A 20,013-nucleotide genomic window follows, 5' to 3' on the forward strand; every position below is an offset into this window, starting at 1 on the left:
CTGTCTTCAGCTGCTTACTCTTTTAAGGGAATAAAATGAAAGATAAGCAAGGGTTAGCAGAAAAGTCTCTCTGAAGATGACTTTCTAAAAGATTCAGTTCTGTTTCTCCTATCTTCCATGATTATGTCTAAATTACATAAGTTCATGATTTTGACTGAGATTTCAGCCACCTCCATTCAATAGCAAACTCCATCCCTACTGGTGGTCTATGTGGCCTTGGAAAAGTCATCTGAAGTCTTTGGACCTCAGCTGCCCTAGTCTAAAGGAGTTGGATAGAGCAGGAGGGGGTGGAGGGCGGAGACATGGGGTGGGGACAGCCTTCCAAAAAGGATGCTTGCTTCTTCAACTGCTTTTTAAGGTAAGGTGCTGAGAATACCATGGAAAGATGCTACAGGGAAGTTGTGAGAAGGCAGAGCCCAGAAGCAGCTAGCAATGGTGGTCACAGGTTGTTCTTCCTTTGTGGCCTGATTTTCCTTGCAATCTACAGTGCTGGCCCCTCCCCTGCAGACCCAGCAGCCTGTGTCTTCAGGATAGAATGCTAGTCCACAAGCTTTTTCATCCTCTCAGCAAACATTTATCCAACCCTGTGCTGTGAGCCACGCATGGTGCTGGGAGAGAGGACTGTAGTGGCTTGTGGAGTCTCTATTCTGCCATTGGAATTTTTAGGTGCAAATAAAAGATTTAGTGATTTTCATCTTCTCCTAGCCACATTTTAGGAACAGAGTGTCTTTCAAGACCATCCTTTCTAACGTATCCATTTTAAAAATAACAAGGTTAAGGCCCAGAGAGGGAAAATTACTTGCCCCAGATCACACAACTCTTTGTGTCAAAACTAGGTCTGGAACGCAGGACTCTTAATCTTCTGCTTTTTATTACATTGCCCCGTATTGCTTAAAGGGCTACCCAGGGAATTCAGTTCACCAGGGAACATCTTGCCTCTCCAAACATTCTTGCTAACAAAGATCTTACTGCACAAGTATGGGAAGATGTCACTATTGCAAATTCATAGCACTCATATTAACGGCAAAGCTAAAACATTCCTAACGTCACCTACCTCCAACTAATTAAAAAAGAATGTGTTGTTGTTTTTGAAGTCTTGCCCTTCCGACCAACCTTGAAGTAATTTTAAATAGAGAATTTTAAATGAAAACTAAGGCAGTTTTGTGATAAGAGTGCCTGCCTTTTGGTCTGGGGCACTCGTTGTGTGAGCTAGTCTTTCAGAGCTGCAGAAGTAATAAGTTGGCAGGATCTCACATAGGAGATAATAGATAAAAACCTACATGTCTGGTTTCAGGACCTCCAGGAAGCTATTGTTGCCCTTCTTCCTTCTTTCCCAGTTCTTTAATCACTTTCTGGCAGACACCTGCGACCCCACTATTGAAGCTTCATCTCCTTGCTTACATCTGGGTCATGATAAATAAAAGTACCCCAGGAGGAATAAGTGCTTAGCAATTATTAACAATTCATACTTAAATGTGAATGCTTTCAGAGTTGGCATTGAGAGATATAAGTGGGGAGAGGCATGCTGGCCAAGGGCAGCTGAGGGGTTTAGAGACTCATGATGGTGGAAATAGCAGATCAGGAAGACACAGAGACCCCCGGAAGGTGAGCATTTGACTGCCTTGTGGCTTTGCCTGTGACTGGGCTGGGGTCCTCAGAATGGAGGAAGAAAGGGAACTAGAGAATTCCTGCATGGGTTTTCCTGACAGAGCATGAACAAGATCTGCTTGAAATTCCTTGCACACCCGCTGATGTGGTTTGAATGTGTGCCCCCGCCAAATCTCGTGTTGAAATGTGATTCACAATGTTGGAGGTAGGGCCTGGTGGGAGGTGTTTGGTCGTGTGGTTCGTTCCCTCCTGAATGACTTTGTGCCCTCCCCATAGTAATGAGTGAGTTCTCACTCTGTTAGTTCACAGGAGAGCTGTGGTTAAAAGGATGCTGGTTCCTCCTCTCTCTCTCTTGCTCCTGATTTTGCCATGGAAAGTGCCTGCTCCCATTTTGCTTTGCACTGTGATCATAAGCTTCCTGAGGCCCTAACCAGAAGCTGAGCAAATGCTGGCATGACACTTGTACAGCCTGCAGGACCATCAGCCAATTAAACCTCTTTTCAACATAAATCACCCAGTCTCAGGTATTTCTTTACAGTAATGCAAAATGCAAAAACAGCCTAATATACCTGCATTTTGCAATCCAGCCTTCAGGCGTGTGCTTATGCCATCACTTCTGCCTGGATGGCCTTACCTACCACTTTGCATGAATAAACTCTCTTACCTTTGAGGCTCATACTAGGCATTGTTGCTGCCCCAAATCCTTCCCTGAACCCTTAGGTGGGCTCCTTCCTGTCCCCACTCCACCCATGCTCTACCACTACTGCACTTCAGTGGTGACCTGGCCATCATCTCTTTACCTTTTGCTGCCTTTGTTGTGTGACAGCTTCTCAACAGAGGGACTATGTCTCATTCATCACCACATCACTACATCCCTAGTCTCTGGAACCAAGCAGGGTCTTGGTGAAGACGCATATCTGGCTGTGTGGATCCACCCTGCCCAAGTGACCAAGTGCCTGCATACGGTTGAGAGTGGAGATAAAGCCTGCTGGTACTCCACATAGCCAAGAAAGCCCAAAACAGGACCTTATGATGAACCTGCATTTTTTTTAAAAGGCACGCTTTTCACCATGGTTGACTAGAGGAAGGTGGCTGGAGAGAGCAAATGTGATTGGGTACATACGGCCTGTGGTTGCCCACATGAGAACTTGAGCCCAGTGGCTAGGGTTTCTATACCCAGTCACAGCACTCTGTCACCCTCAGGAAAGACCCACCTGGCAGAACTGAAGAGTTCTATGTGAAGACACAACCATAAAAATATTAGCTGGCACGTGAAGTTCTTGGCATTGTTTATGGCTGCATTGACTTGAGGTTCTCCAGATGTCTTGATCCAAAACGGGCTCTCCCTTCCCTGAACAACTCAAAATGGTGCACTTCTTTCAGGACCTGTGCAGGGATGGAAGGTGAAGAAGAACAGCATAGAAACGGAGTGGGAAGTAGGAGTGGGGCCAGGATGTGAAGGAGTTTCCAGTTTAGATAAGAAAAAAGGAAACAAAAAGAGGAGGGAGAAACAACGTCCAAGTGCTACAGTCGGTGCTTGGTCCAGCCTGTCACACATGTCCCGAGCCCAGAGACTGATTCTGCATGTCTACAGTGGGGTCAGGGAGCTCATTTATTTCTTTGTTTGTTTAACAAGCTCCTTTGGTGATTCTACTGGACATCTCCCACTGTGGGCATCACCGGATCAGAAGTTGTCAGTCCTGACTGAACATTAGAATCACCTCGAGAACTTTGAGGGAAAAGAATTCTGATATCTGAACCCTACCCCCAGACTAATTAAATCAGAATATCTGACAGTGGGGTCTGGGCATTCCAGTTTTTAAAATGCTTAGTTGAGTGGAATTTTCAAGCTCTAAAAATATACTTTGTGGACATATTATAAACTAGTAATTTTGCAAAAACTTTTTGCATAAGTTCTCAGATATACATGACCCTAATTAATAAACCTCAGGACTCAGATTTCATTTTAGTGTCATAAGCTTTTAATTTGTTATATTTGAGTGTGGGATTCATGAGTGATTATTGAAACCAATAGAGAGCTAGGATGACAGATTTTGGGATGTCTCTAAAGTCTTTCCAGACCAGCTTATCCTATTAAGAGGCTATATTCAAAACTCAACATTCAGACAACCAGAACAGAAGGGCAGATGAGTAATAATTGAGGAATCTCAGCTATCTCAGGATCCCACACACCAACCTTTGCAGGAGTAGGAGAGCTCAATGTCAAGATATCCTTGTTTGGTATGAGGATTATAGGAATTACAGGGTTATTCCTTAAATGTAGGGGGAATGGAATCATGATCAAGAGCTGCCATTAATTTCCATAGTATCTTGGATAACAAATGAAAGAAGTGTCAAGGGAGGAAAGCAAAATTTTGACAGTGGCCTCATTAAGTGGAAAACATATTTCCTCTATTAGGATAGGGATTCTCCAAAGAAGGCTTAAGTGAGGAGACCTCTTCTTCAAATTAAACCAATGTGGAAAGGAGTTGTGTTTATTTGAGGCTATAGATTTGTATCGCTCTTTGGTTTCCTGTGTTTTGGTACATTTCTGAGGTGGAAGAATTCCAGCTTTCAGCTTTCCTGATCCAAGCATTGAGAGCCATAATCAGGTCTTAAGAATAGGATGACAGTACCTTAAATAGCTGTGAAAATGTTTCCGGATGTTGAGAGAACACAAAGGCTTCCAATAAACTTCAATAGAAAACTTCCAGGAATCTGTCCCAGACCTGATCCCTCAGCTTCAACCATCTATATTCCTTGGGTTCTAGCCCTTCTCATCTTTGACTTTTGAACAACTTGGAAAAGGTGTCTGGTTGGAGGGTGTTGCTTTTCACAGAAATTCAATGGTCTTGTAAAGAACATACATGCATGTATCTATCATTGTACCAACAGTTAACCAAGCATGAGTTACTTTTCCCTCTCTCCCTTCATAGTAAATGCATGACTGACCTAGTTTAGGAACACTCTCCTCTGGTCAATGAACTGTAGCTGTAGTTCTTCCTGTATTTGCTTTCTTTGTTGAATTTATTGCTTCCTACACAAAACCCTGAACACTAGGTACTATTGAAGTTTTGTGCCATCAAAGAGAGGTCTATTGACTCTTTACCAAGGCATAGCATTTCATAAACAGAGTGTTTAACAAGCTCTTCCTAAACCTTGTTCTTCTGTGGCCATAATGACAATAATCATAAATGTATAAAGTAAATACTATATGTTTTATACATATTGTTGTCCAATTACATAACAACTCTGCCACCAATTTGAAGATAAGGGGCCTGAGGCTAAGTGTGTAGGTGAGTTGCCTGCTGAGTAACAAACCAGCCCAAAGCTTAGTGATTTTAAACAATGACAACACTTATTTTGCTCACAAACCTGCAGTTTGGCCAGGACTTGGTGAGAATGGCTAATTTTACTTCAGTAGATGTCACTTGGAACAAATCAAAACCTGGGGGCTGCAATAATCTGAAATTACATTCATTCTCTTGTCTGGTTGTTGAGGCAACCTGTCATCTGAAGACTTAGCTGAGACTATTAGCTGGAACACTACAGAGAACCTCTTCATGTGCTCTGGGTTTCCTCACAACATGGTGGCTAGGTTCCAGGGGCAAGCATACCAAAAGATACAGAGAGAGAGAGAAATAGGCAGAAGCTGTATCACCCTCTATTACCTAATTTCCAAAGTCACACATTGTGTCACTTCTGCCATATTCCATTCATGCAGGCAGCCACAAAGGCCTGCCCTATTTTAAGAAGAAGGGAAATGTGGACTCCACCTCTAGCTGGGGCTGTGGAAAGGTTATGAAGGGCATACAGGATTGGAAATAGTGCTGCAGACATTTTTTCTGCTGGTTGGTGTCAGGGGAGGAATTTGAACCCAGGTCTGCATGGGTCTGTACAATGCCCCTAACACTGTACCACAGTGTTCTGTGAAGTTGAGGGGGAGGACTGAAATCTGCCTCTACTGCAATGGAATTTAACTGTTAAATATTACACCTGGGCTAGTGAGCAGAAACAGCCAAACCTGGAGGCAGAGAGTGTGGACTCTGGGCTTTCTCAAGGCATGGTGCAGGTTTATAATATTAACGTATGAGAGCCATTCTGCCTTCCCAAGATTGGTGGAATCACTTGGAAGAGATACCAAGGCCATCAAACTTATATTTCTTGAGTACTTACAGGTTTCTGAGAGTAGATAAATAAATCACTGAGTCACATTCATGCTAATGGAGCATAGCAACTAGATTACTGGAAGGGCAGATCATTTAGTTTTGAAAAATAGTAATAACAAGGCATATTGCTGACTTATAAGAAAATCTCAAGTATCTAGTAATTGGTGAGATATTTAATTGAAATGAGGCAAATTCTAGAATAACATATGACACTGGAATGAGATAGGCTAGGAGGTGGAACCAACAAGGAGACTTGAGCCAGGCAAGCCCTACAGCCTTTCAACATTTTCCCTTGTTTTCTTTCCTTCTCTGACTCTCCTTTCTACTTTTTTTAAAGCTTAGGGTAAGTAGCACGTTTATAGGCCTAGAAGCCAGAGTTATTGCTAACTTGGGAAGGACAATCATGTTTTCAAGAGTAGGTAAGTTCTCCAAAGAGCACCAAGCATGGAGGGGAAGAGTGGTGAGCTGAGAGGGCAAATACCAGAAAGAGGAGGATGTCAGCAAGAAAAATAAGGAAGAATAAGGGGGGCACAGGCAGAGCCAGTGCATAACATGCAGTGCCTACTGCCAAATGAAAATGAGGGACCTAGGCTCCAAAATTATTAAGAATTTCAGGATAGCAAGAGTAGAGCATTAAACCAAGTGTGGGGTCCCATTATTCAACTGCACAGACTGCCTGCCTGTAAAGCCGGCCCCGGGCCTCCTAAGAGGCACCAAGTGGCAAGGGAGGCTGCAGATGGCTGAGCTTTAAGAAGAAAGGATAATCAAAAGTTTTAGCTATAAGACAAATATCAGGTAGGATGAAGACACAAAGGAAAAAGTACTGATTAACCCAGAAAGAGATTAAAAGACAACAATTTCAGAAGTTGTTAAACAGAAGCAGGGCTGGCAAGAGGTGTAAAAGAAACCCATTCATTTATTCAAATAGTGGGACATGAAAGAATAGGAAAGAAGCCATGTGGGAGTACAAAGAAGGGGCTGGGAGAAGGGGCAGTGGTGTTGAGTTGGAAAGGGCAGTTCTTTCTCAGAGAGTGTGTGAAGCACGGGAGGGTGAACATACACTCAGTGGTGGATGGACGTAAAGCTCAAGGCAGGCTAAAGGACAGACACCCCAACAGGCCACGAACACGGTGGCATTGTGCAACAGACAAAGTTGTAGGCGGCCTTGGGCCCAAAGCCACCATCAGACCAGGCTAGTTATACATCAAAGGCACCACTGGACCCTGCTCACTTAGAGATGTAAACCAAGGAGCCTGCTAAGTCTGGAGCTTACTACAAGTTCTTTTGGAAGGGGACATGTACACAACTATATTCAATTGTTTACAAAACCATCTGGTGAGCTAAGGTGCAGATGACAGATACTGAATTAACAGGTTACCTGAATCAAGTAAAATGTTTATGCCAGGTGTAATGGTTAACTTTATGCATCAACTTGGCTGGGCCATAGTGCCCAGATATTGACCAGACATTGTTCCGGATGCTGCTGTGAAGGTGCTTTTTTTTTTTTTTTTGATGACATTAATATTTAAATTGGTGGATTTTGAGTAAAGCAAATTGCCCTCTATAGTGTAGGTGGGCATCACAGAGAAAAAGACTGGCACCCTCCTCTGAAGAAGAGGGAATGCTGCCAGCAGACAGTCTTTGGACTCGAACTGCGGCTCTTCCCTGGGGTTTCAGCCTGCTAGCCTACCTTGCAGATTCTGAATACGCCAAGCCTCCAGAATTGTATGAGCCTGTTCCTTAAAATAAATCTCTCAATCTTCACACTCCAACTGGTATGTATTTGTATTTATATACATACACATATATGTAATGTTATTATAATGTATTCTATAAAATAAGATGCATATATGTTTCTCCATATATAGTAGATATAACAGGATATGTGTGTGTATATATGTACGTGTGTGTGTGTGTATATATATATATATAAATACACACGCACACACACACACACATATACATATTGTGCTGGTTCCGTTTCTGGAGAACTCTGACCAGCATACCTAGAATTCTTTATACCACAATGTACAGGTAGCGGTCTACATAGAGCTGATTCAGTCCATATGTTAAACTTTAGATAAATGTTGAGGATCTCTGTAGCCTCAAATGTATACCTGTTACCTGTTTCTTGAATGAAACATGCCTGGGTGACCCCAGTGAATTAGGCCTTTTGTGGCTTCTGTGAAAGGGAATGTTGATTTTTTCAAGAGCAGACCTCTCTATCCTCATGTGGACCATATACCACCAAGTCCCATCCCTGCTAATTGAAATCTTACCAACCAAATTGTTGGAAGGATAGACTGTTTGGTGTTAAAAAAAAAAATAGTCACAACTAGAAATGTTGTCTGACTTACACAAACTAATTACAAAATGGACAGCTGGAAATATTATAAAGAAAGCTTTGTCTAAACAGTTTAGATGAGTTATTATGTTTAAAGAAAGTCCTCGTCATGTGGCCTTTGCCACTTTGCCACTCTTTTCTGAAGGACAACAGCCAACGTGGTCTGCTCAAAGCTGGAAGTCAGGAGTTAGAGAGACCTGATTCTGCTATGGGAACCGGTTGTGCTACCATGGGCCATTCATTCAACCTTTCTGGGCCTATTTCTCTACCAGTAAAAAGAAAAAGCTGGAGTATAGCATTCCTGAGGTCAGATACAGCCCTACTATTGTATAATTTTTATCTGTACACTTAACAAAATTATTTAATCACTTGAGTCCTCAGGGACAAGTTTCATGGGCGACAGCAACTAAAAGTGGGAATGTGACGTAAATGGTGACTTAATTATCTTTCTTGAGAAAACTGAGGTTTCCTTCCTAATACTTCATCCAGGACTTAACCTTGCCAGGTTTTTAAAGAAGTCAAAGGTCATAAAAATCTTACATTTTGAAATAACAGACATTTAAGCATCTGATGTAGTCTGGGTCCAATCAGGAGTGAGAAACTACGTGGTAGGTTAAACAGGAGAAATTCAACATGAAGTATTACGTAAGATAAAAGAGTAACCATGACATATAAGGAAACTCGCTATGGTACCCTAGGGCGGCGGGAGAGGAGCCAGGGAAGGATAAACTTAGAAGCTGTTCAGAACCTGGCACAGAAGTTCACTGGTTTGGTCAGGCCAGAGCTGGTCTGGAGTTGCTGAGCAAGCAATAGGCCACTCCCCAGAGTTCAGGCAGGGAACAAGCAATCAGCATCAGTGCGGCGTGCAGCAGGATCCAGGTGTCAGTGGAGAAGAAGGCCTTCAGGACGCATGGGGCTTGCAAAGGAAGTGACCAAGCTATGTGGACACCCTGGCCGTAGGCCAGCTGGATATAGGATTAATGGGGGCTTTGGTTTCTGTGTCAAGTGTGCTGGAAAGGTTGAGCCAGGCTGAGGCTACGAGGTGCCAGGTGGGTTGCATGCTGAGCCTATAGCTGGGGTGGCTCCACTGCGTGCTGTCACAGCTACACCGTCCACCCCCAGCCCACACCACAGTCAGCAAGAAAGCCTCTTCCTCCGGCAGTGCCCATCTAGTTCTCCCTGGTGAGAAAGCCTAACTTTGTGCTCACTTTAAAGGAGAAATGTTTAAAGAAATTCGCCGTTCTCACAGAGCATATATTCAAGGGTGCATTGCAGCTGAAAGGCAGTAAGTTGATAACTGACACATCTATCAAGCTTCAATGTCATCTGGTCACTTTCTACAATTCCTTCTTGGATCCTCTCTGAATGATTCCTCCCACTTCCGGACTTGGGTACCCTTGAGTGACTTTTGGCCAATTATCAGCTTCCCCTTCATTATCTGTAGACCAAGAATTACATCCCTGGTGTGTCCATGGAATGTCTTAAAACAATGGTTCTCCAATGTTGTTCATAGACTTCTGGGGTTCCTAAAAGGCTTTCAGGGGTTTTAAGAGGTCACAACTATTTTTAGAGTTATATCAAGATGGTACGCTTCTCTCTCTGGGATTGGCATTTCGTGGGTAAATTTACTGGTGTTTCAGCACAAATCCAAGCAGTGGTATAAGTGGTACTAGCCAGTCATGCATGTGCAGAAAAAAAAACAAAAACAAAAAACAGCATCAATTATGAATGTCCTTGACGAAGCATTAAAAATTACATAATGTTATTAAATCTCAACTTTTGCATACATGTCTTCTAAACATTCTGGTTGATGAAATGGGAAATGCACATAAGCTCTTTGGCTGCATTCCAAAGTCTGATGGTTGTGAAAGGAAAAGCACTTGTATGATTGAGTTGCCAGCTGAACCAGCTGCCTCCCTCACAAAGCAGTTTTTACTTGAAAAGGCAACTGGCTGACACATCGTGCTCACTCAGACTTAGTATTTGTCAGTATTTGCTTCAGCCTGGGAGGCAGAAGTTGCAACGAGCTGAGATCGCGCCACTGCACTCCAGCCTGGATGACAGAGCAAGACTCTGTTTCAAAAACAACAACAACAACAACAACAAAAACCCCATATACCCCAACTAAATACCAAGAGATTAAATGTGGAAGCCAGCTTCTATTAAGCCAGATGTTAAAGATTTTGTAAAAATATAAAACATTGCCACTTTTACTAAATTTCTTTTATTTTTAGAAAATATAGTTATTTTATGTTTATGTTAATAGACACATTAATTATAGCATTTTTATAAATATTTAAACGTTTTTCGGCTTTAACTTACAACACAGTAAATATCAATAACTATCATCCACATAAACAAAACCTTTCTGGGATTCCCAACAATCTTTAAAAGCATAAAAGAGTTCTAAGACTAAAATGTTTAAGAACCACAGTCTTAAACAAATCTCCATTTTCCACTTGAATTTACAAAATTGCAGGAAGTTATAGGTGCAATTGTTGAGGCCAAGAGGAGATAATTTACCTAAGGTCATTCACATGGTGAAGTAGAGGCAGAGATGGGTCTAGAACCACAGTCTCCGGCTAGTGTGCTACATAACTCAGGCTAGCCATGTATGTATGTATGTAGTACGCATGCATGTATTTTAGGATGCTTTTCAGAATGCCAGTGAGATAATTTTGAGATCCTCAAGCCACAAAAAGGGAGGGACATCACCCTCCCCTCAATATGCATCCTTTTAAATAGGCACTGAATATGAAGTAAGTTTCGGGTGCCTGTGCTTGTTGCTGCTGAAGACAAACAAAATAAAACATCAACTATGTTTTGAGGGAGCCAAGCTCATAATATGTGGAGAGAGATCATATGAAAGGCAATATGTAATAGCATATAATATGAAGTATCAAGCATATAACATATGAAGTACAATCATACAGTCTATATAATTACTTTATGCTACTAGTACGGGTATCATCATACGGAATATTATATGTGGTATGATATTTTATAATAGGTTGTTATATACACTGTAGAGAACAGGAAGTACTTTGGGATTATAGCTGGCAATTGTGTTCAAAGCAGAATCTTGACCTTGGGAAGTTTGCCATTAGCTGTTAATATATATATATATCATTGTCTTTTTGACGCTTCCCTTATTGCATTAGTTTCCAAGAAATTACTATACACAGTATTGCTGAAAGCAGCAGAAATTGATTCTCTTACAGTTCTGGAGGCCAGAAGTTCAAAATCAAGGTGTGGGCAGGGCCAGGCTCTCTCCAGAGACTCCGAGGAAGAATCCTTCCTTGTCTCTTCTAGCTTTTGGTGTCTGCCACCAATCCTTGGCGTTCGTTGGCTTGTAGGTACATCACTCCAATCACTGCCTTCATCTTCACATGACTGTGTCCTCTGCATGTCTGTGCCAAAGTTCCCTCTTTTTGTAAGGACACCAGTCATGTTTAGAGCCCATTCTAATCCAATATGACCTCATCTTAAAGTTGATTCCACCTGCAAAGACCCTGTTTCCCAGTAAGGTCCCATACACACATTCCAGGGGAACATGAATTTGGGGGAATATGATTCCACCTAGGACACTGCTTTTATGCCAGTCCCTGGCCCCCAGTGCTCAAAATCTCTCTGGAACAAAGTCCACCTGGATTTTCCCTCACACTTTTCAGGATGTGGGGTTCAGCTGAACCTCACGTGGTTCTTCTCTGTTGATGTTTCAGATGGTTGTCACAGCTCATCACATATAACCCATGAGTTTAACAAACTATTTCTTAGGGCCACAAGGCTGTTGGGGTTTGAGGGGGAATAGAGGAACCTGAAAGAGGGACAACCAGAGAGTGGAAGTAAATGGTAGCATCCTCGCATATTTCTATTGGCCTTTAACAATTTTTGTTTACTAAACCTAGAATCATAGTTTAATACAAGATTAATAAAACATAATGAAAATGTAGGGAGCCATGAAGGACACCATGCCCTAAGCTCCAGGCATAACTGATTGCACATGGACCAGAGGATGCCCATAAAATTCAACACCAGCCCTCCCAGCACCGGGGGAGGACCTGTCACCTGGCTGGACCCTCAGGCTGGCTCCAGGAATGGCAGCTCAGAGCACTGGATCTCTAGCCAGACTGCCTTGGTTCATCCTGGCTTCAGCACGATGATAACCTTAGGCCTCCATTTCACATTTGTAAGAGCTGAAAATATCCCTCTTTACAGGCTTCCCGTGAGAAATAAACAAGTTAATAATATAGGTAAATCCTTTATAACAATGCCTGACAATATAGACATAAGTTATTATTAATATTATTATTATTATATGAATTTTTTATGTAGTTGAGAAATCCACTATTTTGCTAGTTCCTCCTTCAATTCCCTTACCCTCCCACCACCACCACCAGAGGAAAACAGATAACAGTATATGGATCTGGCTTCCGTTTTTATTTTTGCTTTTTTTTCAATTCTCCTCTTGTTACTTCCACCATTCCTGGCCCTGGGGGAATTCTTCCTGTGTCGGGATGTCTTACAGGACCCAGAACCTGGTACCTGTCAAGTGCTTCTTGAGAAGTTCCTAGGGAACTTACATCATAAACTCAAGTTAGCACCAAGCTAGTATTAAATTGGTAGCCACCTGTCTGAGCATGTTTTATTGGTAACTTCAGCTCCGTGGGCAGGTGTAGCGCCCACACTGTGCTCTCCCACCTTTCCCATTTTATATAACAGAGTCCGTGCTCTCTCAAGACTCAGGGGTGGGTCTGTTTCCAGCACTGGGGAAAAGTGAGAACTGTATAGGGAGTGGGGCTTTTGGTGTAGTTAAGAGGAAGGTAAAATAACTGTAATTTCATAGCAATTACATACAGCGAACACTGTCAAAGTTTCCAGTTTTCCATTATAAACCTGAGCCCCTGCTGGGAGCAACTTGCAAGGTAGAAAAAAGCGCATAATGAGGTTCTAATGTATGAAAGAAGGCATCGCTGCCTCCCCGTCTGAATGCTGCAGCAAAACAAACCTCAAGGGGGAAAACTGTGTTGAGCTTTGGGAATGCATTTGTTTTCTCCCTTTCTTTTGAAAAAACAAAAACAAAAACAAAAACAAAACCTCAGTAAGCCCCCATTCCTGGATGTTGGTTGGATTGTTTACAGCTTTGCACGAGTCTTCAGTACCCAGGCCCACACATGCCTTCCCTGTCAGTGGAATCCCCTGCCAAGCCACCTGCAGGGGCCATGGTTTCCAGGGCAGCCAACATCAGAGTCTGGAGCAAATGAGTTATTTCTTCCTCTAAGTACTATGTTGGCAGCCAATAAACCACCCAATGGAAATGAATTCTACAGAGACCAATTCCCCAACCTTTTTTGTTTGTTCATAGGTTTGCTTGAAATTAATTCTTTCTGAAATTCATGGATCTGCAGCCCACTCAGAAGTGCAGTAAAGATAGACTTGTTTTTCAGACCTAAAAATGCCTATTATTTTGAGGAAGGGAAATGAAATGACAGAAGTTCAGAACACCCAATAATAATGCTGTTATTTTTACATGGGTTCCTGTGTTATCCCCAAGCCCACCCTACAGAAGGCCATAAGCTCCTTAGAGGAATTCAGTTTTGAATCTCCTGGGCAATTTTCTCTAGTGCCTTGCACATAACTGATAGTCAATATGTATTTGTTGAGTAAAAGTATAATTTAACAAATGAATGGTTTATTGACAGTGAAGGCCAAGTACTAGCCAGAACTAAGTGGTGTATTGATTAAAACCTTGAGCTTCCTGATTAGCCTCCATATAGGGAGATGGGATCAAAGTCTGAGATATTTATATTCATGACATCCGTGTGGTGTGAACCAAGGACCAAGGGGTGGGGGAGGGCAAACTACAGAGGAACATATTTTGGCTAGGTAGCTGAAGGAAAGCATTTCTAACTGTTAGAGCAATCCTCAGAATGAACTGCTTTGAGTTATATTAATACAAATGACTGGTCAGTGGAGATATTCAAGCAGAAACTAGATGATTACTTGGGGGTGTAGAAGTTGGCATTCCAATATCATTTGTGTCACACTAAGTGATGTTGCAGGTCTATTTTTACCACAAGATGCCAGGGTTCTATGATTTCATCAAGTTATGATTCTGCATTTCAGTTCAGCAAGTATTTATTGAGCCCTTACATGGTGCCAGGCATTGTCCTGCATGGACATTAAGAAGACAAAGATGAATAATATCAGGCTACTGCCCTTTGAAGTTGCTGGGACATGGTTTTAGTAAGGTCTCCTCAGACCTGCATTTGGGTATTACAATCTTATGTTCCCTGTGCTAATTGCACCTGCCCACTCAGGACACTGGTTCTCTTCTTTCCAGGCTGGAATCGATGGGGAAAGCATTGGCAACTGTCCATTCTCTCAGCGCCTCTTCATGATCCTCTGGCTGAAAGGAGTCGTGTTCAATGTCACCACTGTGGATCTGAAAAGGTAAAGTACATTGCATAAACGAGGAGTATGTTTAGCTGCAGGAACAGAGAACCTTCCATGAAGGAGGGCAAAAGCCTCCCTTGGCTCCCAGCAGCCCCTTGCTCACACTTCATTGTCCAGAACTGTGTCTCAGGGTCCAGTCTTAGCTACAAGAGAGTCTGCAAAGGCAAGTATTTCACTTGGTGCCACGCACTTCACTGACCTGATTAGCAAGCTTCCATTAGCAAAGAAGAAGGAAGGAATGGACACTGGCATTGCAACTAAGTGTCCAGAGCACAGATGGGCACAGACATCTAAAAATACAGGATTAGTCATTTCAGTAGTACTAAAGCCATCATCCGTGGGACCCTAGTAGGACTTCAGGTGTGAGAGTCTGAGTCTTCAAAGAGTTGTGATCCAGACCCTTTCCCATGCTATGTTCCCAGCTTTAGAAGTCCTCAGTGTGACAGGTCTAGATTACAGGCTTGTGTGGAAAGTAGCTACTGTTCTGCTTTTAGAGTGCAGTTTAATGACTTACAAACACCAGGAACCACACACTTTTCACTCCTACAGCATGTATTCTGTTTTCTGTCTTCCACCTGTTGTTTAAATGTGGAACAGCTCGAGGCTCACCCCATGAGCCTTCATCTTCTGCCTCTACCTTCATCCCTGGTGAGCTTGACATATTCTCCTGGTCATCTTTATATGAATTATTCTACACCCAGAGTCCTGCTATCATCTAGATAGTTTCACTTGGATGTTCTGTTATCATATATGTCTAACATTGTATACATCAATTTGTATCCTTTTTCTTTGAGTTGAGCCCTTCCTGAACTCCTTTTTTCTTCTATTTTCTTTTTCTTTTTATTTATTTATTTATTTATTTATTGAGACAGAGTCTCACTCTGTCGCCCAGGCTGGAGTGCAGTGGTGCGATCTCAGCTCACTGCAAACTCTGCCTTGTGGGTTTAAGCAATTCTCTGCCTCAGCCTCCCGAGTAGCTGGGATTACAGGCACGTGCCACCATGCCAGGCTAATTTTTGTATTTTTAGTAGAGACGGGGTTTCACCATCTTGGCCAGGCTGGTCTTGAACTCTTGACCTTGTGATCCACCCACCTCTGCCTCCCAAAGTGCTGGGATTACAGGCATGGGCCACTGCGCCTGGCCTTTTTCTTCTATTTTCTAGGCACTAAACACTTCCTGCTCCTTTCTATTGCTGCCTTCATTGTTGATCAGTAGCCAAGTCTACAGCATTCTCCTATTGCACTCTCTCTTCCTCCAAACTCTCTCTTTCATTCTCAAAGCCTACAACTGGTTCAAGTCTCACCACTGCCACCCTGATAGTCTCATTGTTCTTCAAACTGGTCTTCCAGGTTCACACATTCTCTCTCTCTTTTTCTCTCTGTCTGACCTATCCCTTATGTGATTCTAAGGTTATTCTTCCTAAAACAATGCTTTCATCAGGCCACTTTCATGCATAGGAAACCTTTGATGTTTCCCATTGTCCATGGACTTGATGCATCCAAAGCCCCGATCTGTCTTTTCCTTCATTCTTCCCAACACTTCTCACTGTGACCTGTCTACTCTGTCAGGCTGGTCTGCCTTCTTCTGTTCTTCATTCGAGCCTCCATCCCTTGGCTAAGCTGCATCCTCTGTCTAAAACAGGCCCTCTCTTTCTTCTTGTCCCTGGCCCCAGGCTCAGCTTCAGCCCCACCCCCTCTGTGAGGCCTTCTCATACCCATCCCCCTACACTCACAAGCACATCTATCAACCCAACCTCCCTCCAGAATCACCCAGCACCTGCTGTCTATGTTGCCTTGTGTCGTTATTCAGTGTTTCATCAAGTTATGAGGTTTGCACCCCTAATGCTTTACAACTGGTGAGAGCTTTCTCATTAAGTAATAATAATAATAATAATAATGTATAATCCTGTGAAGGAGGTCTTACTACTCTGTGTTATTTGAGAAATAACTGAGACAGATATATTTAAATGACGTGTCCAAGATGCCAACTAGAAATTAGAGGGGCTAAAAACTCCATCTGCTTGGTTCAGAAACTATGCTCTCCATAATACATCAGTTATAAAGTTTGTTTCATCTTTCAAATGAGACCTTAAGTCCCTCAAGGACAGACCAGGATCAGGTTTTAAGTTTCTTTGTATCCTCCATAGCAACTAGCTTTTCACAGGTCCTCAACTACTATCTGTCAAATAAATGAACTTACATCCACTATGAAATTAGTGTCTGCAATAACTAAAGACAGTAGCAGACTTCTGAAAGAGCAGCTTCTTTCAGTGGAGAATTGGAGGTGTTTGGATTGCCATGTGTGAGAGAGGACTTGTATGTCTGCTGGAGAAGAGAGTGGGAGAGGGAATTACCTCTGCCTGCGTGCTTCAGATAGTTTGGTTCCTCCTTCACACGAACACACCTGGTCCAGCCAACACCCCTTTGACGTAGGCCAGGCAAGTAGCACCAATCCATTTTTACAGATAAGAGAACTTTCTTACTGTCCCCCCCCACCCACCAACACACACAGTAATTTCTAAGAAAACTGATTTATTTTCCTAGTACCACCCTTTAGTGACTGAATAACCTTGAACTTTTCAGAGCCTTGGTTTCCTCACCTGTACAATGGAGACAGTGTGTTTTTAATCAATAGGATTACGGTGAGGATTTATCGAGGGAGGCCATGTAAAACATTTGCTATCAGTCCTGTACCTGACTCATAGCAAGAACTCCATGTGTGTTGGCTATTCTTAGAATTATCACTGGGTTCCTGGAGCTGGCAACCCAGTAAGGAAAAGAAGACCGATACTCATTACACAGTTCATAAATCATACCTGGCAATATGTCATCCAATGCTAATGATATAGTCTCAACTATAAATGCTGAAGCAGGGTCAACAAAGACAGAGGGCTGCAACTCTAGCTAAGCATGGATGGCCACAGGCAGTACTTTCCAAGGGCATCTGACTCCAGTGGCCATGATTCTCTAGAGTCCCAGGAAAAAACCCACTGCCACCACTACAACACATCTTTAAGCCACAGAGAGGTGACTGTATCTTTCAGCCACAGAGAGGTGACTGAGAGCACACATGTTGCTGCCTTGTGTCAGCTCTAAAAACCAGGAGCAAATAAAGAATGTCCTTTCATTGTCTAAAATGAGGGGCATGCACAAAGTAAACAAAGGGACTAAGTAAATTAGATTTTAAAAATACTTTCCGTCTCAATTGTCTGAGTTCCAAGTGCCTCAGAATGCAGCTGGAGAGTGTGTGTGTTTGGGGAGGGACATGGGAGTAGCACAGTAATTGAAATTCTTCTCTTCCCCTCCCAAACTGATTACGCCAGGAATGTGTTTCATTACAGACTCCTCTACCCCCACTGTTTACTTTTTTACAGTTTCTGCGTCTAATGTTTTCCACTCCCGACTCCCACAAGAAATGTGGCATTCTCAGAGAGAGCATTCAGGGTGAATCTGATGTTCCAGCTCTGTCTTGGAAGTCGCCACCATTTTCTCTCCTCTTCCCTACATTTTTTTAGTATAAGCCTCCCCTTTCCCATTTTCCCCAATCTGCCAACCCTTCTTCTCCCTCACTTTGCTCCATTCTTGCTCTTGCATTCTGACCAGCTGGCACAGACACAGAAGCACACTCCTGGATATTAACAGAACCTAGCCATGTCAGACACAAGGCCACTTTCCTTTCCACTGCACTTGGCCTTCCTGCAGGTAGTCAGTGTGTTCCCCAGTGCACGCCAGAAACACCACTTAGCACTGCTGTGGGCTAAGTGCAGAAAGTTCAATTAATTGCTCAGTTAATTAATTGTTCATTCATTTGATTGGGGCTGCATTCCAGAATTTCACCCACTTCTCCATCATCTAGGACTTTCTTTCAGGATAATTTAGGACTTTTGGGTCTCCTCTTTCCCAGAGGGGAGAAATGCGCTGTTGCTTTGGTTATCTTGTATTTCTTTAAGTGTCTGACCCAGAAACCAACAGGCACACCAAAGGGCTGCCTGTCTTCTTAGGGACCAAATTTGCTGCCTATTACATATATATGTATATGTTACCTAAAAGATCCTACCGGGCCCAGCAAAGTTTGCTATAAAAAGAAATAACTTTCACAAACCAAGTGTTCTATTTGAATCCAATCACAAAGCAGAAGTTGCATTTACTTAGAAAATAAATTGTTTTAAACTTAAGATAGCATTTAAGTAACCCCATAATTTTTTTTTAAAAGGCACAATTTCTGACTCCTAGGAGATTTTTGATTTATGTATGTTGAACAGAATTTTTAAATATTTAAAGAAAAATAACTTCTTTCTAGTAAACCTAGAACCATCATAAGTCACATTTTGAGAACAGTAGATGCTTGAATTAAGGTAGATTATGGTGGAGCACGAGTACTGTAGCAGTGGAGTTGCCTGCTGGTCCTCCCCACATTCAACTGAAAGCCGAAAGCCTTCATAACTGGATTGAAGTTTTTACCAATGTCAGACCAACATTTGAGTTCTAATTTTGCAACTACAATCACTCATTTTTAAATTTAAAATGTGTGAGGTTTTGTTATTGTTGTTTTGAGACCGAGTCTCACCCTGTCCCCCAGGCTGGAGTACAGTGGTGACATCAATGGCTCACAACTGCCTCGAACTCCTGGGCTCAAGCAATCTTCTTGCTTCAGTCTCTCAAGTAGCCGAGACTGCAAGCACATGCCTCCATGCCCAGCTAATTTTTGTTTTTTTTGTAAAGATGGGGTCTTGTTATGTTGCCCAGGCTGGTCTCAAACTCCTGGGCTCAAGCGATGCTCCCACCTCAGCCTCCCAGAGTGGTGGGATCACAGGCGTGAGCCACTGTAGCTGTCTCAAAAATGCATGCTTTATTCATGTAGCCATTAAAAATATGTATCTACTGAGGGCCTTCTATATTCCAGGCATGGTTCTGGGTCTTTTCCCTTATGGAGCTTGAATCGTAAGGCTTTCTCTCAGGTATCTTCTTACTCACCAATACTCCACAGTAGGAGGTTCTTGGTTCAGAATCCTTGGTAATAGCCTACCTGGTGTTTGTGGAGGAATAATCTTAGCAATAAGAAGACATTTGAAAACATCTTCATTTAATAGCTTTGTTTTCTATCTAATAGTTTGTTTATTTTCCTGGCTACCCAAAGGCCATATCTGGGGCTGTTCATAGGTCAAAAAAAGTATTTTGTTGAGTGTGACAAAAGGCTGACCAATGTTAGACATTAGTTATTAGATATTAAAATATAAGTTACATACAATAGAAGCATCTAACTTGAACAAATGGCCCAAACTCCCATTTTTTTTTGTATCTGCAGATATTTGTTAGGAGAAAAGTATGATCTAATTCATTAATTTTTGAAGTATGGAATCATGTATAGCACATTTTTGTTAGGCAGATTAGTAAAAGAGTTTTTTTTTTTTTTTTTAGACGGAGTCTCGCTCTGTC

General features: G+C 42.4%; 1 protein-coding gene across 2 annotated transcripts in view; it reads left to right on the forward strand.

Annotated features, from left to right (window-relative positions):
* Positions 1-20,013, forward strand: part of CLIC5 (chloride intracellular channel 5) — a 112,700-nt gene that overhangs the window by 43,318 nt on the left and 49,369 nt on the right. For both annotated transcript variants that reach the window (XM_011960300.1, XM_011960301.1), the window contains exon 2: positions 14,465-14,574. In XM_011960300.1, coding sequence (XP_011815690.1) covers positions 14,465-14,574 — 110 coding nt within the window. The remainder of the gene's footprint in view (positions 1-14,464; positions 14,575-20,013) is intronic.

The sequence above is a fragment of the Colobus angolensis genome, unplaced genomic scaffold, assembly GCF_000951035.1.
Source record: "Colobus angolensis palliatus isolate OR3802 unplaced genomic scaffold, Cang.pa_1.0 Scaffold51, whole genome shotgun sequence".
In the NCBI taxonomy this organism is placed as follows: Eukaryota; Metazoa; Chordata; class Mammalia; order Primates; family Cercopithecidae; genus Colobus; species Colobus angolensis.